The 19506-nt window shown below is 40.1% G+C and overlaps 1 protein-coding gene across 1 annotated transcript in view; it reads right to left on the bottom strand.

Annotated features, from left to right (window-relative positions):
* Positions 1-7965: 7965 nt before the first annotated feature.
* Positions 7966-19506, bottom strand: part of LOC119154782 (formin-F-like) — a 34580-nt gene continuing 23039 nt past the window's right edge. The window contains exons 13-18 of the mRNA XM_037402687.1: positions 17878-18007; positions 17718-17750; positions 15881-15984; positions 14357-14440; positions 10628-10756; positions 7966-8701 (exon numbers count right to left, since the gene is read on the bottom strand). Of these exons, the coding sequence (XP_037258584.1) occupies positions 10652-10756; positions 14357-14440; positions 15881-15984; positions 17718-17750; positions 17878-18007 (456 nt within the window). The 3' untranslated portion in view covers positions 7966-8701; positions 10628-10651. The remainder of the gene's footprint in view (positions 8702-10627; positions 10757-14356; positions 14441-15880; positions 15985-17717; positions 17751-17877; positions 18008-19506) is intronic.

Here is a 19506-nt window from a genome sequence, read left to right as displayed (position 1 = left end):
GCCAAAGTGGAATAAAATCAGATGATACGGTCAGAAAACCAGAAAAATAGCCTAGCGGGAAAAGCTTTCCCTTTTAGCAGGAGGGAAGGGGAAGACACATGATTTGCTCCCTGCTCAGAGCTTCGGAGCCCATCTCCCTGAGCAAGGTGGTTTCAGTGAACTCAGCATGGGTTTTGCAAAGGCTTCGGCAATGTGCTGGTAGTCAATTTAGCTTAAACTGTTGAATACATTTTGTGGCTATAGTTTGCTAATTTGGTGTCAAGGAAACCACAGAAAAATTAGATCCTGAAGTGATGTAATTTAGTGCATCTTCTTTGACATCAATCAGGGTACACAGATTACTTCCCCTCAGGAGAGTTTAGCCAGCTAAATTTCTCACTGAGTGGTTTTTATAGCAAGGGCCAATGAAAAACTAAAAATAGCATTGCTGAGGGAATAATTTGTGTTAAAAGAAGTGTCTTGGATAGTGAGTTAAGAGGCTGTCCATTGGTTGTACTGCTTGTTTGATATTTAAAGGCAGTGGATTGACCGGCAGACTTGTGATGCTTTTCAGGAAGGAAGCCACAGGGAATGGCTTGGCATCAGGATTTTTAGTGCCATCTATTGAGATGTGCCAATTTAACAGAAGGTTTTATATATGTATTGTAGGTTTCATTTTTTAACTTACCGACTTTCATTGCATCCATTTGCTGCTTGGACTAGTTTCCAACCTCCTTGCAGCATGGGTCATATCAGATGGTCCTGCTACATCCACACACTATTGGGAAACAGATCAAAATCTCAGTATGGTACCTTCAAGTAGCTGGTTTTTCTCCTCTCATCTTAAAATAACTATCATAAGAGCAAATCTCCGAATTTGGGCACAGCCCTCCAGATCTCTAGAAATGCCTTGGCAGCCAGGACAGAAACATGCCATAGCATTTTTTTATCATTGTTGCAACCACCACAGGAAAGCTCCGCATGGAGCTAAATGAAGCAAAGAAGCTTCATTTAGAAGCCTAAATGAGCAAAGCTGAGTAAATAAAGGATTTCTTTAAAATTAATTAACTGAATAAAAGATTTAAAGAAACAAAACTATTTGGGAATCAGTTCCCAAAAGTGTGCTTTCCACTGCAAAGAAAGAAACGGTCTTAGATTGAATTAATCTTTCCTTTGAGAAAAGTACAGAGGTTTGTTTTGTCTACAGACTTTTCATGACTAAATGCTGGCTAATTTCTGAAGGACAAACTTCCAAAGAAAGTTCTTGACGTTTGTTTTGTTGTGTCAGTTTTAACATTTCCACTTTCATTTCTTTTTATTTTTTCCCTTTTTTTTTTTTTTTTATTTGTTTTGCTAGAGATCAGCAGCACTAGAGGAAGAAGAGAAAATTTGACCCCAATTCTTCTAAAAATTTCATTTACAAATTTCTTTCCAGAAACTGTTTGTGACTGCAAATGTGCAAAAGTACCTCAAAGCATCCAAATTTTACTTCAGTCTTTCAAACACAGGACACCAGTTTCTCCAAACCTTGTTTCTGCTGTTTTCCCCAAAACATACATATTTTTAAACCAGTGTGTAATTTTCTTAACTTAATCTTTTGGTTAACAGATCATTTGGATAGAAAATATTATAATCTCAGTGTACATTTTCTTTAATAAATTGTGGAGTTAACTTATGGAGTGTGTTTAATTTACATAACTTAAATCTGCAAAATATTTAACATGAAGTGTCTATTCAGTTCTAGTATTTGTAGTTCACAATTGATAGTGGGTTAGAAAATGAGTAAATGAGTCTTTTGATCAGAGAAAGGAAATACTACTGTGTAACTTACCCAACTGTTCAGGCAGCTTGAATAAATCTCTTACTGTACCGGTGACACTTGGTTGCCTGCTCGAGGATTCAGGACCAAATTTCACTTTCTTTTGTATCTGTACCATTACCTAAAGTGATCTAGAAGTAAAGCTTAATACACAATTTTAGAAGAAAGGATGCAGGATGCTTGGGTTTGGTTTTTTTTTTTTCATTTCTCTCTGACATCAATAGTTGGTATAATGATTTTCAGCTGTAATTTAGCAACACAGAGATAAATGTAAAGTATGAGTAACCTAACCTTTGTAGCAGATGGGAATTTATTAATCTGGTTAAATGTTGTGATGATTTTTAATCAAAGCAAAGCCATGCAAGACATCCAAAACTTTCTTCCAAGGTTTACTTCCCTCCAGCAAGCCCAACCAGTGCTTCTCCTGCGCCTCTCTAAAACAGAATCCCAACAGGAAAACATTTTTCTCCTTGGTCAGGTGTTTAAAACATAGTTTAAGTGATTTCACATCTGAGATTTCTGTTTGTGTGTCCCTATAAATGTTTAAAACTGCTCTTGTCACAGAAATTACGTGACAAGAAAAACAGTGGGGATTACAATGTTTTGCTCTGCTATTTTTTGTTTGGTTTGGTTTTTTGCAGGAGACAGCTATACATAAGCAGTCATTCCCCAGGTGTTTATACTAGACTCCTCCAAATACGCCTGTTGAAGTAGCATACATGGATGAGGACAAAAAATCCCTAAACGCTGACGTTTGAATGAAATATTAAGACCATGTTAGATACATCCTTATTTTTCAGCACTCAGCCCTCTATAAAGCTTGACACCACATTTGCAGTGTTCCTCTGCACTGTGCATACATCACTACTGCAGTACAGAAGCATTAATTTTTCTTTTCCATCTCCCATCCTTCCATTTCTTCTTAACCTGAAAATTGTGCCAGCAGTATGAAGGGTAAAACACATTCCCTACGTGTCCTGCAAGGCTTGTCCATTAAACCAAAAGATAAATCCTCACAATTGCTCATGAATAGCATTTTTCACTATTATTTGTAAGTGTACGTGATGCTTTGCAAACCACACCCACAGAAAATATCCTGGAAATCATGCACTTACCATCAAGGACCAACCAAGAGGATACCATGGCAGATGATCAGGCAGGGCACGGGAAGCACAGCACTGCAGGAGCTGGGCTAGAAGTCTTCCTTCAAATCCCCTCCAAACTTTCTAAGGAAAGCAAATTTATCCCAGAGTACCCCAACATTGTATAATTAACTACATGTAATCTAGAACTTATAGATGAACTGCAGCCACCTCTGGGATAGAAAAAGATCAAGTTTTTAAAAATATTTTTCCATTAAGTTTGAATAATTTCCTGAATGTGTCACTGAGTAATTTTTAACCAGATCTTTCTCATTCTGTCCAAGCAAAGCCGTCAAGAACGATAAATACCTATTTTCTTGGTTGTAGTGAATGCTTCAAAAAGATGCAAGAAAGAAAACAATATATATATTTCACAGCCAAGGAATCAAGTCTATCAAATGCACAGATTTCTCTCCCTTGGGCTGGTGGGTGTCTTTCCCAGGTGACAATCTGCTGTCATTTTTTTAACCCTCTTTCTTAAGAAAACGAGGCTCCTGAGCTCACATTCTGTCTTTCTCTTGGGCCTCAGGTAATAACTTCCAGAAATATTAAACTCTGCAAAAAATTGTGACCTCTCCATCTTTTCCATCATCAGAGATATTCAAAACCCCACCAGACACAGTCTTGGGCACCCTGCTCTGGAGTAAATGACTTCCAGAGGTGCCTTCCAGCCTCCATCACTTGTTCTGCTAAAACTCTTTTTTTCTCTCCTGCCCTCTCCAATGAAGCTATCAAAATATGTAAAAGAAATAATATATATATATATATTAAAAAAAAAAACAACAACAGAAAAAAATTAAACAAATGTCTAAACAGTAAATACTTCTGAAGAGTTAATAGCATTCAGTAATCACTCTGAGGCCAAAGTACTTGGCAAGGGTGTCCTTCTCTGAGACTTCCATTCCAAAAGTCATTTCTTAACATGCAGTGTCCTGTTTCCCAGTGTTATGCCAATCCTAATCTACGAGATTTTCAGCCTGAAACATTGGCTGTCTTTCAGCAGACAACAAAATTTCACTGGCTGCCTTGCACTGAGCTTTCTCTATGGCTGCTCAGAGTTTTTCTACAGGATATTAAGGTTCACCTTGATGAACTCAAACAGCTATCTGAGTCTCAAAAGATTCAGGTGAAAAAGCTTGAACACAGAAGCTATTTTCTGCATGTATTCCAGCCCTTTGAGGAGGGTATCAGAACAGCCTCCCTGCTTGCAGAAAGGGAGAGATAAATTGATAGAAAGGATTTACTCACCTAAAACACAGGTTCTGCATAACTTTTGGGCATTTGGTCCTCAGAACTGGATACAAAATCTGGGTGTAGTCACCATGTTCACAGAAATCAGGGTCTGGGGTTTCTAGCTCCTCAGCCTATAGTCAAAAGCCTTTTCTTTGAGAGAGGTAGATATAAGGGCTGGCCTCTCTGCCAGTGGTGGTTCTGTATTTTAACCAACAGGTTTTGATAGAAAAATACACAAACGTTTCTTGAAATAGCGCCTGGCACTTAAGTTTCCTCCTTCCAACCGACTCTCTGCATCTCTGGACAGTCCTGTGCTATGCACAGCTCAGTTTAACACTTGACAGTTTTTGCACAGCTGCAAGGGGAAGAGGTGTGAAGGACTGAAGTGAATCACAACTGTTGTCTGAATTTCATTCCCTAAAATGTCTGTCTTGCCCAGAACACCCACACGGCCTCAGCACAATCAGTCCCTTTACAGGAGAGGCTGCGAGAGCCAGAGGATCATCCGTCAGCTTGGCGTGCCACAGGCTGGCTCCGCGCGGCTGCTCCATCAAATGTGTCTCTTCAGCTTGGAGAGCAGAGTCATCGCAGCTGGGTTGTCCTTTAGCAGGGCAAGTTCAGTAAATCCGTAATCAAAAGGATTTTGGTTGGGTTTAATTTTCCTAATCAGCTTAATTCCTGACAACAAAGTGAGACATCAGATTGCTTTAAATGGCAAGATTCCAAATAACAAACCAATTTAAGCATCAATGACAGCAACTTGGGATATTATCTAGGAATTATTTACTGTCTGAGACAATTTCCTGTTTTGAAATTGAGTCAAGCAAATTTCTACTTATAAAAACATCCTTTCAGACCAAGTCCTGTAGAGCTTGTTCAGGAAAATTTCTACGAGCTACAAGAATTTTGGTATAAATATGCTCAGATAGTACTTGATCTTTATGGTCAATAACCTTTAGGGTTATTTTCTTTTTGTAGTGAGCAAATGACATCACCATAGCATACAGCACCAGTTATCTATCCTTGTGCAAGCAGAAAAGTCTCAATTATTTATGTTTCAAAACACATTGCAGCATTTTTAAATTGCATCCAGAGACTTAAAATCTGCACCTGAAACCTTTCGTTTCAAATGTCTTATTTGTAAAATGAGCATAAAGCAATATTTACCTACTTCATAGTTTTCTGTTGTTTAATTACTGCTGACTGTCCTTGACTAAAATATTCTCAATGGGCAAAATTCATCCCTGGGTAAACAAGCAGCAAGTGTAAGGCTTAAGCACATTTAGCAGTCCCTGCAATCATTTCAATGTATACCCAAGGAAGTGCAGTCTGCTGCTTAGACGTATTGCATCAGCTGCAGTAATATGCTGTGCCATGAAATACTCAAGTTAATGCTCAATAAAATCTTATTTGCACAAAGTATTCATACCTGCATGAGCCCGAGTTAGAGTTGCCATTCAAAGGCTCTTCCTTCTTTGTTACTTCGGGAATAAAGTAGATGGTTCAACTTTTGGTACTTTCTACTTGGGCAGTGAGCAGCAACAGTGGAAAGATTTGCATTTAGTTTGGTAAGAAAACTTAACAGTCAAGCATTTTGGCAGTCTGGAAACATCTTTTAAATCAGGGAATGAAATCTTGGTTCTATGAATATCCACAGCAAAACTTCTGTGAGCAATGCAGGGAAGGATCTCACCAAGAGCTTGCTGAGTCCCTGCTTGAGTCAGAGCACTTCAGCACTTCATCAAAGCAGCCCCTCAGTTTGATTTTTTTAATATATTCTTCTTTAAGGCGAGCAGCTTGATATTAGTTTGTGGTTTTGAGTCATTAGCAGCACCTTCTTAAGCACAGGAGTGAGTATTTTCTAAGAATACTTTCAGGCTTTAGTGGTACAGTGGACGCCCAACAGGTTCCCTTTTAGAGACCCCATGTTTTTATTTGCTTTGTCTAACACAATTTTTTCTTCTCCTACAATCGGTGTTTTTTATTTGAAAAGCATTAATTCAAACTAGGAGACCATCATACATAAGTGACTTCAAAGCCTTTATGCATAGAACACCTTCCAAGTGACCACAATTTTGATTTTTCTTTTATAAAAAATTCATTTATAAAAATTAGCAGGTGCACTCTGCCTGTTGCCCGGCAGTTCAAATCAGAAAGGAGAAAAAAAAATTAAAAACTGGAAAGAAAAGGATAGCCATTGTCCTAGGATATAATTGTCCGTTTGTGAAAGTTAAATTTTTCCCACTGAGTCTATTGCTGGACAATCTCAACTCTTTACATTTTTTGGTTTGAAGAAACTCTGGGAAAATTTCTACCTCTGGGGGAAAATATTTGTATTTCAGACAGCGAATTCATTGAAAGCCCTTGTGAGTGCTGGTACACATGTTACACTGGCCCCTCTGGGAGCTCAAGTCAATGCAGTGACCCGTGCCTGTCCAAGCTCCATTTCTTACCGCATTTCTTGGGGCAGATCTGAGCACGCTGAGACACTGGGCAAGTGGATAAAGCCAGGGATTCCCATCGGGAGCTCCAGTCCCAGAGGATGGGGCTTCTCTCAGGCACGCTTTTGCTGAAGACAGCTCATGTCTAATATGAGATCCAGAAATCAGCTTTCCTGTCCTCACTGAAGTGGCACACATAGCAGCAGCAGTGTGAATTTTAAAGAAACTCACTATCGAAAGAGAGATGATCCTCCTGGAGCAAGAGGCCCTTACACAGCTGAGCTGTCACGAAAGAAAAATCAGGGCAGTGTCCGACCCACAGCCTTACTTCACACAACCAAATATTGGTGCTAACTTTACTGAGCATAACTACTCATATAACATCATCTTTAAGCTTTCATATTTCATAATATGCAAAACATCAGCTTTCTGGGGTTTATAGGGAAACAAACAACCCAAGTGTAAAAATACTAAAGTTCCTGCAGGTTGCTACTTGCCGGAGTGCTCCCAGTTGTATTTGTTTCCACAGACTGAAGGCTTACCTGACACTGTGACTTTTATGACTACAGGTCTGCAGGATAAAACCGTCAGCTGCCAAGGAAGGGTTCCAAGGACATTGTCTGCACAGAGGCTTAGCGCTTGTCTATGCAATTCCAAGTAAACGTTGAGGTCTAGCAATTATCACTCTATCTCACTAAAAGTTAGCAATGCAGTTGACTCTAGGAGACCCATTCTTATGCAAAGTAACACTTGGGAAAAAAAGAATGAGATTGGGAACAAAGTCTATTTATTTACTTTTACATATAAATCAGGAGACCTCTGAAACTCACAGGCACTGAAGAAATAGCTTGTTTGAGAAAACTTAAACATGTCTCCTCAGTCAGCTCCCACTCCATAGGAAAGCTCCGTGCTCTCTGAAGGGGCTAGAACATCTAGCCAAGAAGGTATTTGGACATTAATTTTTTAAATTAATGCTTCAGGATATTCACACAAAGACACAGATATCAACTACTGTGTAGAATATATTTTTAATTGGAAGAGGCCATGCCAGCTGAGCTATAAAACAAGTACAAGCTGTTAGATATAATAATAGAGAAAAGGTGCTAGGGGAAAATAGTGAGTCATGGAAAAATTAAAAGAAAAAAAGAAAAAGAGAGAGAGAGAGAGAGAGAGAAAGCTAGTTAAAGGAGACTTCCCAGGACTCCTGAGCTAAGGTAACGGTAGAAAAACATGAAACTTATCATGACCATCACGAATACTGTTCAGGGATGCAGGGATCTTGATACCATGGAAATGGCACTTGTATTCAGGATTATCTTACATGATTCACATATAAATGAAGATGGTTCAGATTTTGGAGCAGTAACAACGCACATCAAAAACTGCAAGTGTTGTTTACAGTGCACGTACATGCACTGTATACGGCATTGTGATATAGATGCAAGAAATTAACAAGGAATTTAATTTTCCGCTTTCTGTCAGAAGTGAGCGATGCAAGCCGTAGGTTCTGGTACATAGATAGCTGCCACTGATTTCAGCGTCAACCAGATGTCACTGCTCTGATGCTGACTTGAGGCAAATGCAGCCAACATGTTTTCTATAAAATTAAATCCCTTTATTTGCATCTGTAAATAATTTTCCCTAAAATAAGTACCAGGGGTACTAACTTTGCTATTTGCTTTTTATTTTACTCCTTTTGCCTCTGAGAAACACAACTGCATGTCCTTAACTGGAAGCACAGTCCAGACAAGACTGTTGAGAAGCCAAACTGATGCACTTTGTTAGTGCAGACCTGCAAGAGCCTGCGGACGGCAGCACCACGGGCAGTACAAAGCCGAGGGGACCCACTGGGTGCTATGCTGCTGCTGCAATGCACAGCTCTAGCTCAGCACCCTCTACCTCACACAAGACAGTTTGTATACATATGACAGGTAGGCGCCTGGAAGGTGATAGTGAGCATACCAAATGCATAGTCTGTTGAGCCTCTTCCTCAAAGATCTCAGGCATCCTCTAAGACGAGGGGTGGATGGAAGGCAGAAGTGGAGCAGCGGCATTCACAGCTGGGGCCAGGTTTGCTTCTCACAGAGCTGGAACAACAGTTGTTTCTTTGCTCATCAGTGCAGTCGCTCAATGCCCGATGCCTCCTCTTGAAGGCATCTCACTGGGGTTATCATTCACTGGTCTGGAACGAGGTGCTGCCTGCTCAGTGCACATTTTGGCCAGAGCACTCCTTTAAATAGGAGGATTACAAGGATTTGAATCTTTCAGGGCAGGATTCCCTTTCCTCAGTGACTCCTCGAAATACAGGTGGGAACTATCATTTTAAAACAGCACATATGATCCCTGCTCATTTCTTTGACACAGAAGTTGTACGCTCCTGCCCTCGGGAGCGGATTTGGCTTCCAAACAGGAGCACCCCTGGAGGGCAGGGGTTCAGCTGCAGCCCCTCAGCAGCTTTAGAGAGATGATGTGGAAAGAAGCCCTTGCCTTTGTGGCGGTGGACACAGCTGCAGGAATGCTTTGCTGCCTTTTCATACAGGGGTGTGCTGCCAGTCCTGGCACAGCAGAAGCTAGGAGCTCCCAGGAACCACAGCCTGCAATGCCCTTGAAAGTACTGAGGCCAAGACAAGAAAAAAATCTTGGGCTGCTTCTATCCCTACTTTCCAGTGTCCAAGAGTCTCTGTATTCCTGCTGGTTGTCCTTTACTGTCTGACATGACCAGCACTAAAAATCTACATATTGCAGCACCCACCTGGTGGGTGTCTGGGTTCGTTACGGACCTTTCCCTAAATCCCTAGATGTTCAGCAGTGCTCATGTCTAGAACAGCAAATGAAACGCTGGATATAGAGAATTTTTATATGCCAGCCGAGAGGGGGTTGTGATAATGTAATTTTTAGATGTAGGTGCTTCTAAGCCTTTCAGAGGAGTCAGCCCTAACTCCTTTTAGCGCTGAAGTCAGAGAGTGTTCAGCATTTCTGTCAAAGCCCAAACACTGTGAGACCTGGGCAGTCAGACCTAAATTAAGTCAGGTAATACACTTTTTCTCAAACACCGTTTGCAAAACTGGTAGAGAAAATGCCAAATTTTGTCAATGACATTTTAGAACAATTTTCTGCTTTCAATGTTAAGTACATCCATTTTGTCTTTGCATTTATAGGTCTCCTTTTCTTCTTGTATATTTGAGCTCCAGATAATTATTCTAATTAAAAATATGTAAAAGCAAGCAAATGCAACAGCAGTATTTTCTCTTTTGAAAACTATGGATAATTACCTCCAGCATCCATTACTTAGATGCCCCATGACACATTTTTATTTTGTTTCTCTGATATTTTTCTCTTCTTTTTCTCTTTCTGCCAATGCAAATCTTACATATTGATTGACTTCTATAGTATTTTACCTGAATGCATGACATTAGCCATTAAAAGCTCTATTTTACTGTACTACTTTGGGGGTGGCGGGAGGGGTACACAAAACAGCCAGCCAGACACTTTCTCAATTATGTATTAAGGCTGCAATGCTTTAATACCAGAAAGACAAACAAGAATTTTCACTAAATATTCTCCTCTGTGGGTAACAGCTCCCCATTTCTTTATAAAACTTGTAAAGTATAATTTAGAAAACTACAGCAAAAGTAATTAAAAATCAGATGAACATGCACGAACTTATTCATTGACAATAACAGCTAAAACTCAACTCATTCAGAAAGTTGGGTATCAAAGGAAAAGATTAAAAAGAGAAATTAAAAAATGTTAATAGTGCCTCCTTTATAAATATACAGGCATCTCAAGGTACAAAAGCACATACATCAGAAAAAATGAGGGAGAGACTTATAAGTGATCTGCAATCCTACAGGTCAAATAGCACTTACAAATTACACATTATAAATTTAATATCTCTCAAAATCAAGGTATGCTGTGTACAGACTATATACCGTCTCTGTGCTATTTATTAGTAGAGAAACTTTCAAGCCAATTAACTTAAAGATTGTTTTCTGGGCTTCTCTTTCCCTCACCTCTTTGTAAGATGTGTGTTGTTCTTATGGTGCGACTTCAGCACAGGCCTTCCTAAACTCACTAATGAATGAAGATACCCAGCCAAATAGCTCCTGAGAGTCTAGGTCTTGTGGCTCCCCAAATTTTACCTGTAAATTTGAAAGAGAAGAATATTTTAAATTAGTAGAACCAAACTAATCTAAACCATGTCCACTATCTTAATGAAATTAAAAGAGCAAGATGAAAGTTAAATAGCTTCATTAATAATAATATTAATACTGCCAAAAACTTAGAGCTAGCTAAAATCTCCAGCAAGCTGAGATGCAAACAATTCCAAGTAAAAGTGGCCCCAGGAGCGGTCACTGAATCACCTCAGTAACCTGTGTTTCTGTATAACTCAGTCTCTTTGGCTGAACTACAGATCTCCAGCTGAAGAGGAGAAAAATCAGTAAATCGTGACATTTTCTGGCTCTGCAGTTTGTTAGATAAACCCATTCATAAAAGGAAATGCATACATTAGGGGAATGGTTTACATTCCACAGTAGGCATGGTAGCAGCACATTCAAGCCAAAAAGTTTTCCTTTTCTGTCATTTTGCTTTACAAACAAACAAAACTATTCACAGGGATGCAGACATTTTGGGGAGAAGAAGTAATCTGTCAGAGAGCCGCCTTTCCTTGTTCTTTCCTTCACCTGAAAACGGTGAACAGATGGAAAGTTTTTGAAAAAGACATGAACAATATTGACATTGTGTCTGCTCTGCTATAAAAACAGAGGTGAAAGGCAGTCGTACCACAAAGTTCAGTACTAAGAGAGCAATTCCTGCATTAATTAAAATCACTTCCACATATGTTCTCCAGTTCCAGGATAGGAAAGGATTTTTGATATTAAATCTGTTGCTAAGGTTTAATTCCAGAGGTTTGTCATCATTTTCAAAGATTCCCCCTTAATGGGATCAATGAGTTAAAGAACGTAGCTCTGCCTGCAACCACTTTCTAATTGAGCAGAACAAATTTCAAGAACGTGCTCCAAAAGCTCCATCAAAAAATTTCAAAAGGCATCTTGTGCTACGACAAGTTGTTATCTTGGCTGTAAGTGAGAGCTGCTCTGTACCAGGGGGATACAACTCTCCCAAGGCCGAGCAGTGATGAAGTTGTATTGCAGGATTTCAGATCGCAACTGAAATAGACTGAAGGGTTTGGACAGGTACGTGTCGTTACCTACACGTGTTCACCTGGACATCATCTACCCTTCTTAGGAGCAACTCCTCTGCCTGCAAATCAGCAACACAGTAAAAACAACCACTTGCATATAATCCCATCACAAAAACTTTAACATTAACCAGTGACACCTGATTAATAGTTTTGCTTGTTGTCTTCCTAATTGCACCTCCTGGGTGCTCCAAGCCCTTGATCTTTGGCACGCCTCGCCACTCACCTATGGTGTACCATCAGTTAAACAGTAATGAGAGAGGCTTTTCCTGGAGCTAATGACCATCTGTGAGAAGTTGATAGCCCACAGCTATACCACAGGCAGCTATCCCCAATTTATTGTTCATCCCATAGAAGTGTCACATGCCAAGGTCATTATTGACTTTATAAGCAGAATATAAAATCATAAAGGTAGGCCTGTGGATTTTTGTTTTATGTGAAACATGATCTCCATGGCTACCTACAACACATATCCAGATCAAATATTCCCCCAGGTAAGCTGGTTTATTCCTTCCTAGTGCTATTGAGATGATAGTCTGGTCTTTGATCACCCATCCTATCTTATGTTTGCTTTACATTTTTGCTACTTTATAAATATGCAAAAAGATCTGCCTAGAAATGACATTATTCAGAAGAAAAAAAATCCATTCTAAGGGAACGAAATATATTAAATGCCTAACTTTAGAGAATAATGGGGAAGGGAGGGCAAAACCAGTTGGGTTAAAACTTGAGGAAACTTCCACCTACATGGAAAATGAAATCCTCTTCAGATGCAAATAAGAGCCTCAGATAAAAGTTTCCAACAGAAGAAAGGCAAGCAAAGAGCCGCACACATACATCTGTAGCACAGCATCACCTGTGTAATGCCTCCTGGCTGAGGGTACACAGCTGGAGGGCAACCGCCTGTGCAGGAGGGGTATGGCAGAGGTGCACATTCAGGAGGGCACAGCCAGCGCTCGCTGGGCATGACACCACGTGCAAGCAGGACCAGCCACGCAACACTAATTCCCTGCTGAGGATGACTTTTAGGTAAAATGGGTCAGATTCTTCAATACCCCATGCAAGTGCCCCCTGGCCCAAGGTTTTACAGCACAGATCATCTCATGTCTAAATTTGCTGCATACTTTCCAACCATTTCCACTCATTTAACTTGATTGTAAATTCTCTTTTTTTCACTATTTTTTCCACCTTTTTTTTCTTCTTGCTTTATTCCAGTCCTGCAACCTTTTTTGAAGGCCTGGTACAAACTTCTTGGTCTGTGTGCTACATACAAATTTGGCTTGCTACACTGAGGTGTTTTTCCTATTTTTTTAAAGGCTGCAAGAGACACAAAGAAATGCTGCACACTGGTACAATATTGCTTTTAGTACAACATTAGTAATTAAATTTCCTTGGTCAAACATCTTGCTAATCTTCTGTCTGTTCAGATAGCTCCCCAAAGGTCTTCCTGGCTGCATCTTCTGTGCAACATTTGCCTGTCATAAAACTTCTGTACTTTTAATCTCTCACCCCCATAAAAAAAGAAAAGAAAAAAAAAAAAAACCACACAGAACAAAACCTACAACCATCAGTTAAAACCACGTCCTAATCACAGGACCAGGAAGCAGTTATTCCAGTTTCAGAGATTAGCACTGCATTTCAGCAAATCTGTCCCTTTCCTTAAAGCCTCCTAGTGTGACTATCTGCCGGAGAATACTGTTCCCATAGCAGAGACCTCCTGAGTTTCTATCACACTCCAAGAGCATTGTACTAAACGAGGAATGTACATGCTATGTTGTTGAGAATTGCAGCGTGGAGCTTTTATCATTCATTCTGGTGTGACCCTCTGACCCAAAAAACATTTTCTAGTGTATTGGACCTAGATGGGTTGCTTCTGTTCAGAGGAAAAAAAGATTAAGAAAACTAGGTGCTTCTCCAGTGCAAGTGTGGGTGAATAGAACAGGAACAAACAAGAACAGATGGTTTCTTTATCAGAAATCTTCTGCTGGAGCTTCCTTTCTGCTCTGCTCATTTAGAGATCTGTGCTGCTACTAACAACTCTATCCCAGTGTCCCTCCCACCCGAATACCAGTAGCTAAATCAGTGCCCTGGACTATAAGCTTGTCACTTTAAGAAACCCTCAGCCCAAGTAACAGATTTGCAGCTGTCTACCAGCCAAAGACACCATTGCGAGTAGGAACCAGAAAACACCGGGTTTTCTCTAACGTTTTCTATAACGCATTGAAAACATTCAACAGTTACACTCACTGAATTTATAAAGTTGATGAACATCCACTTTTCTTTTTGATATTTGGGCCACAGACCCTTTAAAAAGCAGGCTGTAAGACCTCAAGAAAAATAAAAGTCAGATTTTCATTCAAAACTTTCCACCACTGTTAGATGTTATTTCCTCCCCCCAGTTTCTGTGGACAGTATAACTGTAGAGCATGTGGAAGTATGGGAAGATCTTGCAGTTCTTTCTCCACCACCACCCCCCCTTTTTTTTTTTTCTATAAAGAAATGTAGATTTATTTGCATTGCATTTAAATATGGTATGTACCAGTATGTTGCTATAAAGCTTCTTCATTTCATCACATCTTTTTGACAGCTGGGATAGATCCCCTTCATATTTCTGAATTAAATCCTGTAATAAAATAAAACTTCTTAATTTGGTATAGAAGCATAATATTAAAGCAGGAATTAAACAGCAGTGAAAACAAGATAATTCAAGTCAAAATTTTTATGTCACAAAAATTTCACATTTCACAAAAGATAAGCATACATCAAGTGCACAGATTTCCTTGCAAGTATTAAGACATCAAAGACAAAAAAAAAAGAAACATCAACGTTAGAAATTTTTTTTACTCTATCATCCAATGACACTACCTAAATCTATTAAAATGGGCAGAACTAGATAAACATCATAAGGTCCCAGTTTCCACCCGCATTTGGCATAGTCGAGCCTTTCTGCATGTGGAGCAAACACTCCCAGTTGCTGACTCTTAAGGAGACAGAAACAGGGCCTTAGAAACTTAACTTTTGAAATAATTCTTAATCATGGTTCCTTTGTAACCTATGTGGTTTTGACAATATGTATTGGAGCAGCATGCTGTTGAGGTGTTCCAAGGGAGAAGGGAATATACGGATTGAGCAGACGCTGGCACTACCCAGCGCAGAGGGACCCGGGGCAGCAGAGGTGAACACGTGCACACCACAGAGCGGGGAATGCCTGTACTGGAAGTAGCCCTGTTCACAACCAGCACAGCAGTGCCATCGAGAATCAGTTAACTCGTCTGTACCTGAGAAAGCCCTGTGTGTGACTCTGCTGGCTCCTGGCCAGAACTGGGCTTCCTACAGCCTGCTCAGCTGCCTCTCAAACCGTCACGTTCACTAGCATGGGCAGAATCATCTTAGACCAACCTGTATTCACAATTCAGGCATGCCCTTGAGTGGTCGCTTTTCCTAATTAACAAGTGATAGGAGACAAGAGGAAATGGCTTCAAGTTGTGCCGGGGGGATTAGGTTGGATATTAGGAAAAATTTCTCCACCAAAAGGGTTGTCCAGCATTGGAACAGGCTGCCCAGGGACGTGGTGGTGGTGTCACCATCCCTGGAGATATTTCAAAGATGCGTATGTGGCACTTGGGGACATGGTTCAGTGGTGGCCGTGGCAGTGCTGGGTTAACGATTGGACTCGATGATCTTAAAGATCTTTTCCAACCTAAATGATTCTGTGATTCTCTATGTTATTTTCCTTTCTGTCTGAGGACAGAGAAAATTATTACAAATTCATATATACTTTAAAGTTGCTATTATTCCAAAGTGCTTATCATGGGCAACCATGGGGCTACCTGGTCCTCATCCACTCCAGCCCATTTGCCTGTGAAGCAAAAGCAAGAGATGCCAAAATTCTGCAAAACCCTTCCAATGCTGCAGCTTATAGTATGAGACATTATCAAAGGGGAATAAAAGGCCACTTTCCCTCAGATGCTCCTGGCTCTCTTGTCAGGGCAGGTCTCAGCACAAACCAAGCAGATTACTCATCTTTTACCTCCAGCCCACAACAAGGTTATAACAACGTTACCTTTAGTTCCTTGCAGAACTGTGACTCCTGGGGTGTTGCCTTGATTGTCTTGGGTTTAAGAAGCCGTCTCCACTGAATAATGTTTTCCAATTCTTTTTTTAAAACTAACAAAAGAAAAGCAAATGAGAAATTTTACTAGCATGCACTTGTGCCCAAAGGACTGCAAATGCCTAATCTAGGACATCTGGAAAATTTAGGAAAATATGGGTCTATAATATATTCATCAGGAATATTAATTTCTGTTTTGAAATAGAAATCCTAAAAGAGGCACGGGGCTTATGGCAAAAAGTAGTACGTGATGACATCACAGCAACCACAGAATAACGAAGAGGTCAATAGTATGGTTATGCAGCAGCTGAAAATCTGACTGTTCCTAGCTGTGAGCATCAGGATTAGCAATGAAAATAACATTCTTCAACCCTACGTTTTTCTGTAGGAAGTTCAGGGTTCCTTTAAAGATAAAAGAACAACAATTCTACTCTATCTAACAGTAAGAAATCATGTCAGTTGGCCCTAAGCACTACATTGGGACTGCTACTGTGGGAGCTCTTGTGGTGTGAAATGTGGGGAGAAGAGGATACAGCCTTGGCTCCAGGGCTTTGGTCCTGAACCTGCAGTCTGGTATCCTCCCCCTCTTGTGCTTCCAGCAAATGAGCTCCAGGATGTGCCTCGAACCATGGGGTGAGAAAGGCTGGTTCAGTGGCATTTGGTCCATCTCTTTCCCTCTCTGCCTTGCCAGATGGGACTCAGAAGATACAAGTGACTATGCTGACCCCCATCAGGAATCCACGGAGGGAGGAGGCCAGTCAATCTCCTCAAGTTCCCATGATTCACCTCCTTTGACAGCTCCCAAAAGTTTCTGGTACTGTGCCCATTGTACCGCTTTACCCATGACTTTCCAAAATTGTCTTTAAAATATTTAGTGATTTTGAATTGCTACCAACACTGTCCCCAGTGAAGAACACAAGTGACTGAAGGTAAATACTGTTATTTTTAGTTACTTATGCCTCCTAAAAAGTTGATTGGAATTTCTTGGAACAGAATAAAAGCACACTTTAGTAGCCTCAAGCTACATGCCTGGCTGACTCCCAAAGCCCAGCAGAATAGGTACAAGGGTTTTTCAAAGAGAAAGCTGAGAGCAACTGTCATTCAGGTATCAAATGTCAGTCAGAGGCTGAAATATGATATATTGGTCTGTAGTTACAGTTAACACCCATGCCACATTTTCAAAGGATAGATTTTTATAAACTTTCAACATAACGCAAGTCATTTTCATCCACATGTACACCTTCTCTATCAGCTCCCCAAGGGTTCAATCCAAAACCCATAGAATTCACTGGTCAGCTTATGATACCGTTCAACAGCAAATTGCAAACATCTCCCAAAATCTACCTTACATTTGAACAATCTTATTGTCTCCCCTCCTGTTGACTTCATGAACATTGGACTCCGTTCTAGAGAAGGAGATCAGTTTGGTTCTTGAATTTCAGGAAGGTTTCTCCTGCTGCACTGCCTGCTCCCAGAGACTCCGCCACAGGTGGAACTTTGATGGAGCACTTGTATCACTTAATATTTGTAGTTTATGATAAACTCTATTTACCATGGGCAGTATATTTTTTGTATTTCTAAACCATCTGGACACACTTTCATTATTTTCTTTTTTTTTAATATTTCACAGTAATGTGGCAGATTAAGTATCACCATAGCAACACTTTACCTCAATGTTTTGAACCTTTACCACCTTTTACAAACTACAGAAGTGCAATGAAAACCTATTCCAAATGACTGCACAACATATGAAAATATTTCTCTGAATTTAGAAACCACATTTACATACCATCAACTTCAGCACAGAGGCCTTTCATGGAAGCTAGAAAGGAAGAGAGGGAAAAACACGCTAATAAGTATCATTCATATTGTGAGAATGGGAGTTTCCACAGAAGCTGAAGGACTTCACTTTCCATTTGTTGATTTTTTTTTCCCCTCCCTCCTCTTACCATCTGGTACAGCTTCAAATTCTGTCAACTCTTGAGAAAATTTGGCCAGATCAGGCTCATGTAAGAAGATCTGTTCCACAAGGGCATGAAGCAAGGTGAATGTCCTCTCTTTACCCCGCAACAGAGGTAACTGCAAATAGAATAGAACAATAATTGACAGACTGAGCTATTATACTTTAAAAAAAAAAGAAAAAGAAAAAAGAAAAAGAAAAAAGAAAGAAAAGAAAAAAAGAAAAGAAAAAAGAAAGAAAAGAAAAAAGAAAGGAACAGCAGGGATGTTGATAACTCCCATGTAAATTTGACAAGAATATAAAACACAATGAAATTAAACTTCTTTTCAATCTGCCATTTCAAAGACATTCTTGATTAAGATCAGCTTTATACTTTCATATCCACTGCCCTTCCCTGTTCTTTTCTGTTGTATGTATTTCTCACGTTGTCTTTTTTTTTTTTTTTAAGATATCCTAATTGATTGCATTTTGGAATGATTTTGGACATCCAAACACAGTTATTATTCCTTTCCACTTTAAAGCAGTGTGCTGTGTTCACAAAGATAGCAAAGTTCCTTAAGTGAATCTGGGAAGATGCTCTGTGGCAGAAAATTATTTTGTAGGCATTTTTCATTATGATACATGTGGTATTGCCACCATTAGATACATATATACATATATATATATATATATATATATATGAAAGAGAGAGAGAGAAAGCAAGTTGTGTCTCAGAGTTGTCACCGCAGTTATAAATCACTCACTCATATATTAAAAGTCTCCAGATGGGAAAGATACCTTACAAAACCAATAAAAATCCTTCTCTCTTCTATTTACGAATCAGACATAATCTTACAGTAGTGTTAAAGGTACAAGGCAGCTTAGGAAATTCGTATTTATTTCTTTCTTTTTAGGATAAGAATATGACGCTATGCCACTGTTGGGTGGAGGAAGGAAAAAAGCCCACGTGCTCAGTAGCAATGTTTTCTGATGGCAAATTCTGATGAGGAGGGGAAAGCAGTTTCCATAAAACTAATGGAAAACTCAGCTTAATGTCACACAAGTTGTAGGTCAGTGAAGAGGCAGAGAACCAAGAGCGAGGCGATGCTTCTTGTACAGCAGATCTCTGTCAGAAAAGAGTAACGATCACAACTGCCACCTTCTTTCCCTATTCATCCAGCAGAGCGGGGGGGGGGGGGGGGAGGGGTAAAACCATTGCAGGCAAATTTCACTCTCTTTCAATTTAATATTCTGCTTTTGAAACTGTACCTTAAAATGGCATTGTACCACTTGTTGTAAAAGACCTTGCACCAGAGCAAAACGAAGCACTAAGAAATCACCGCAGTGCCACACGTGCGCACCCATCACAGAAGTGATGCTGCAGAGTTACAGCCCTGACCGCATGGCGAGGGTCCATATAGCAGTGCTCTGCACAAAACTACAAAACACACTTTATCTAAACTTTCATCTAACCAGGGGCCTGCAGCTCAGGCACCTCTTCGAGCCAGGAGGTCTTCACATCGGGGTAGTCAGCATGCTGATGTTCTACCTCATTAGAAACAAAGTACTGAACATGGCAATGCCCCCACCTAGCCAGCACTGCGGTCCGAAATGGGGGAATGCATCTTGTTATGACCAA

Source organism: Falco rusticolus, chromosome 10 (genome assembly GCF_015220075.1).
Source record: "Falco rusticolus isolate bFalRus1 chromosome 10, bFalRus1.pri, whole genome shotgun sequence".
Taxonomy (NCBI): domain Eukaryota; kingdom Metazoa; phylum Chordata; class Aves; order Falconiformes; family Falconidae; genus Falco; species Falco rusticolus.
The sequence above is the reverse complement of the archived record's forward strand: the minus strand, read 5'-3'. Positions and strand labels throughout refer to the sequence as shown.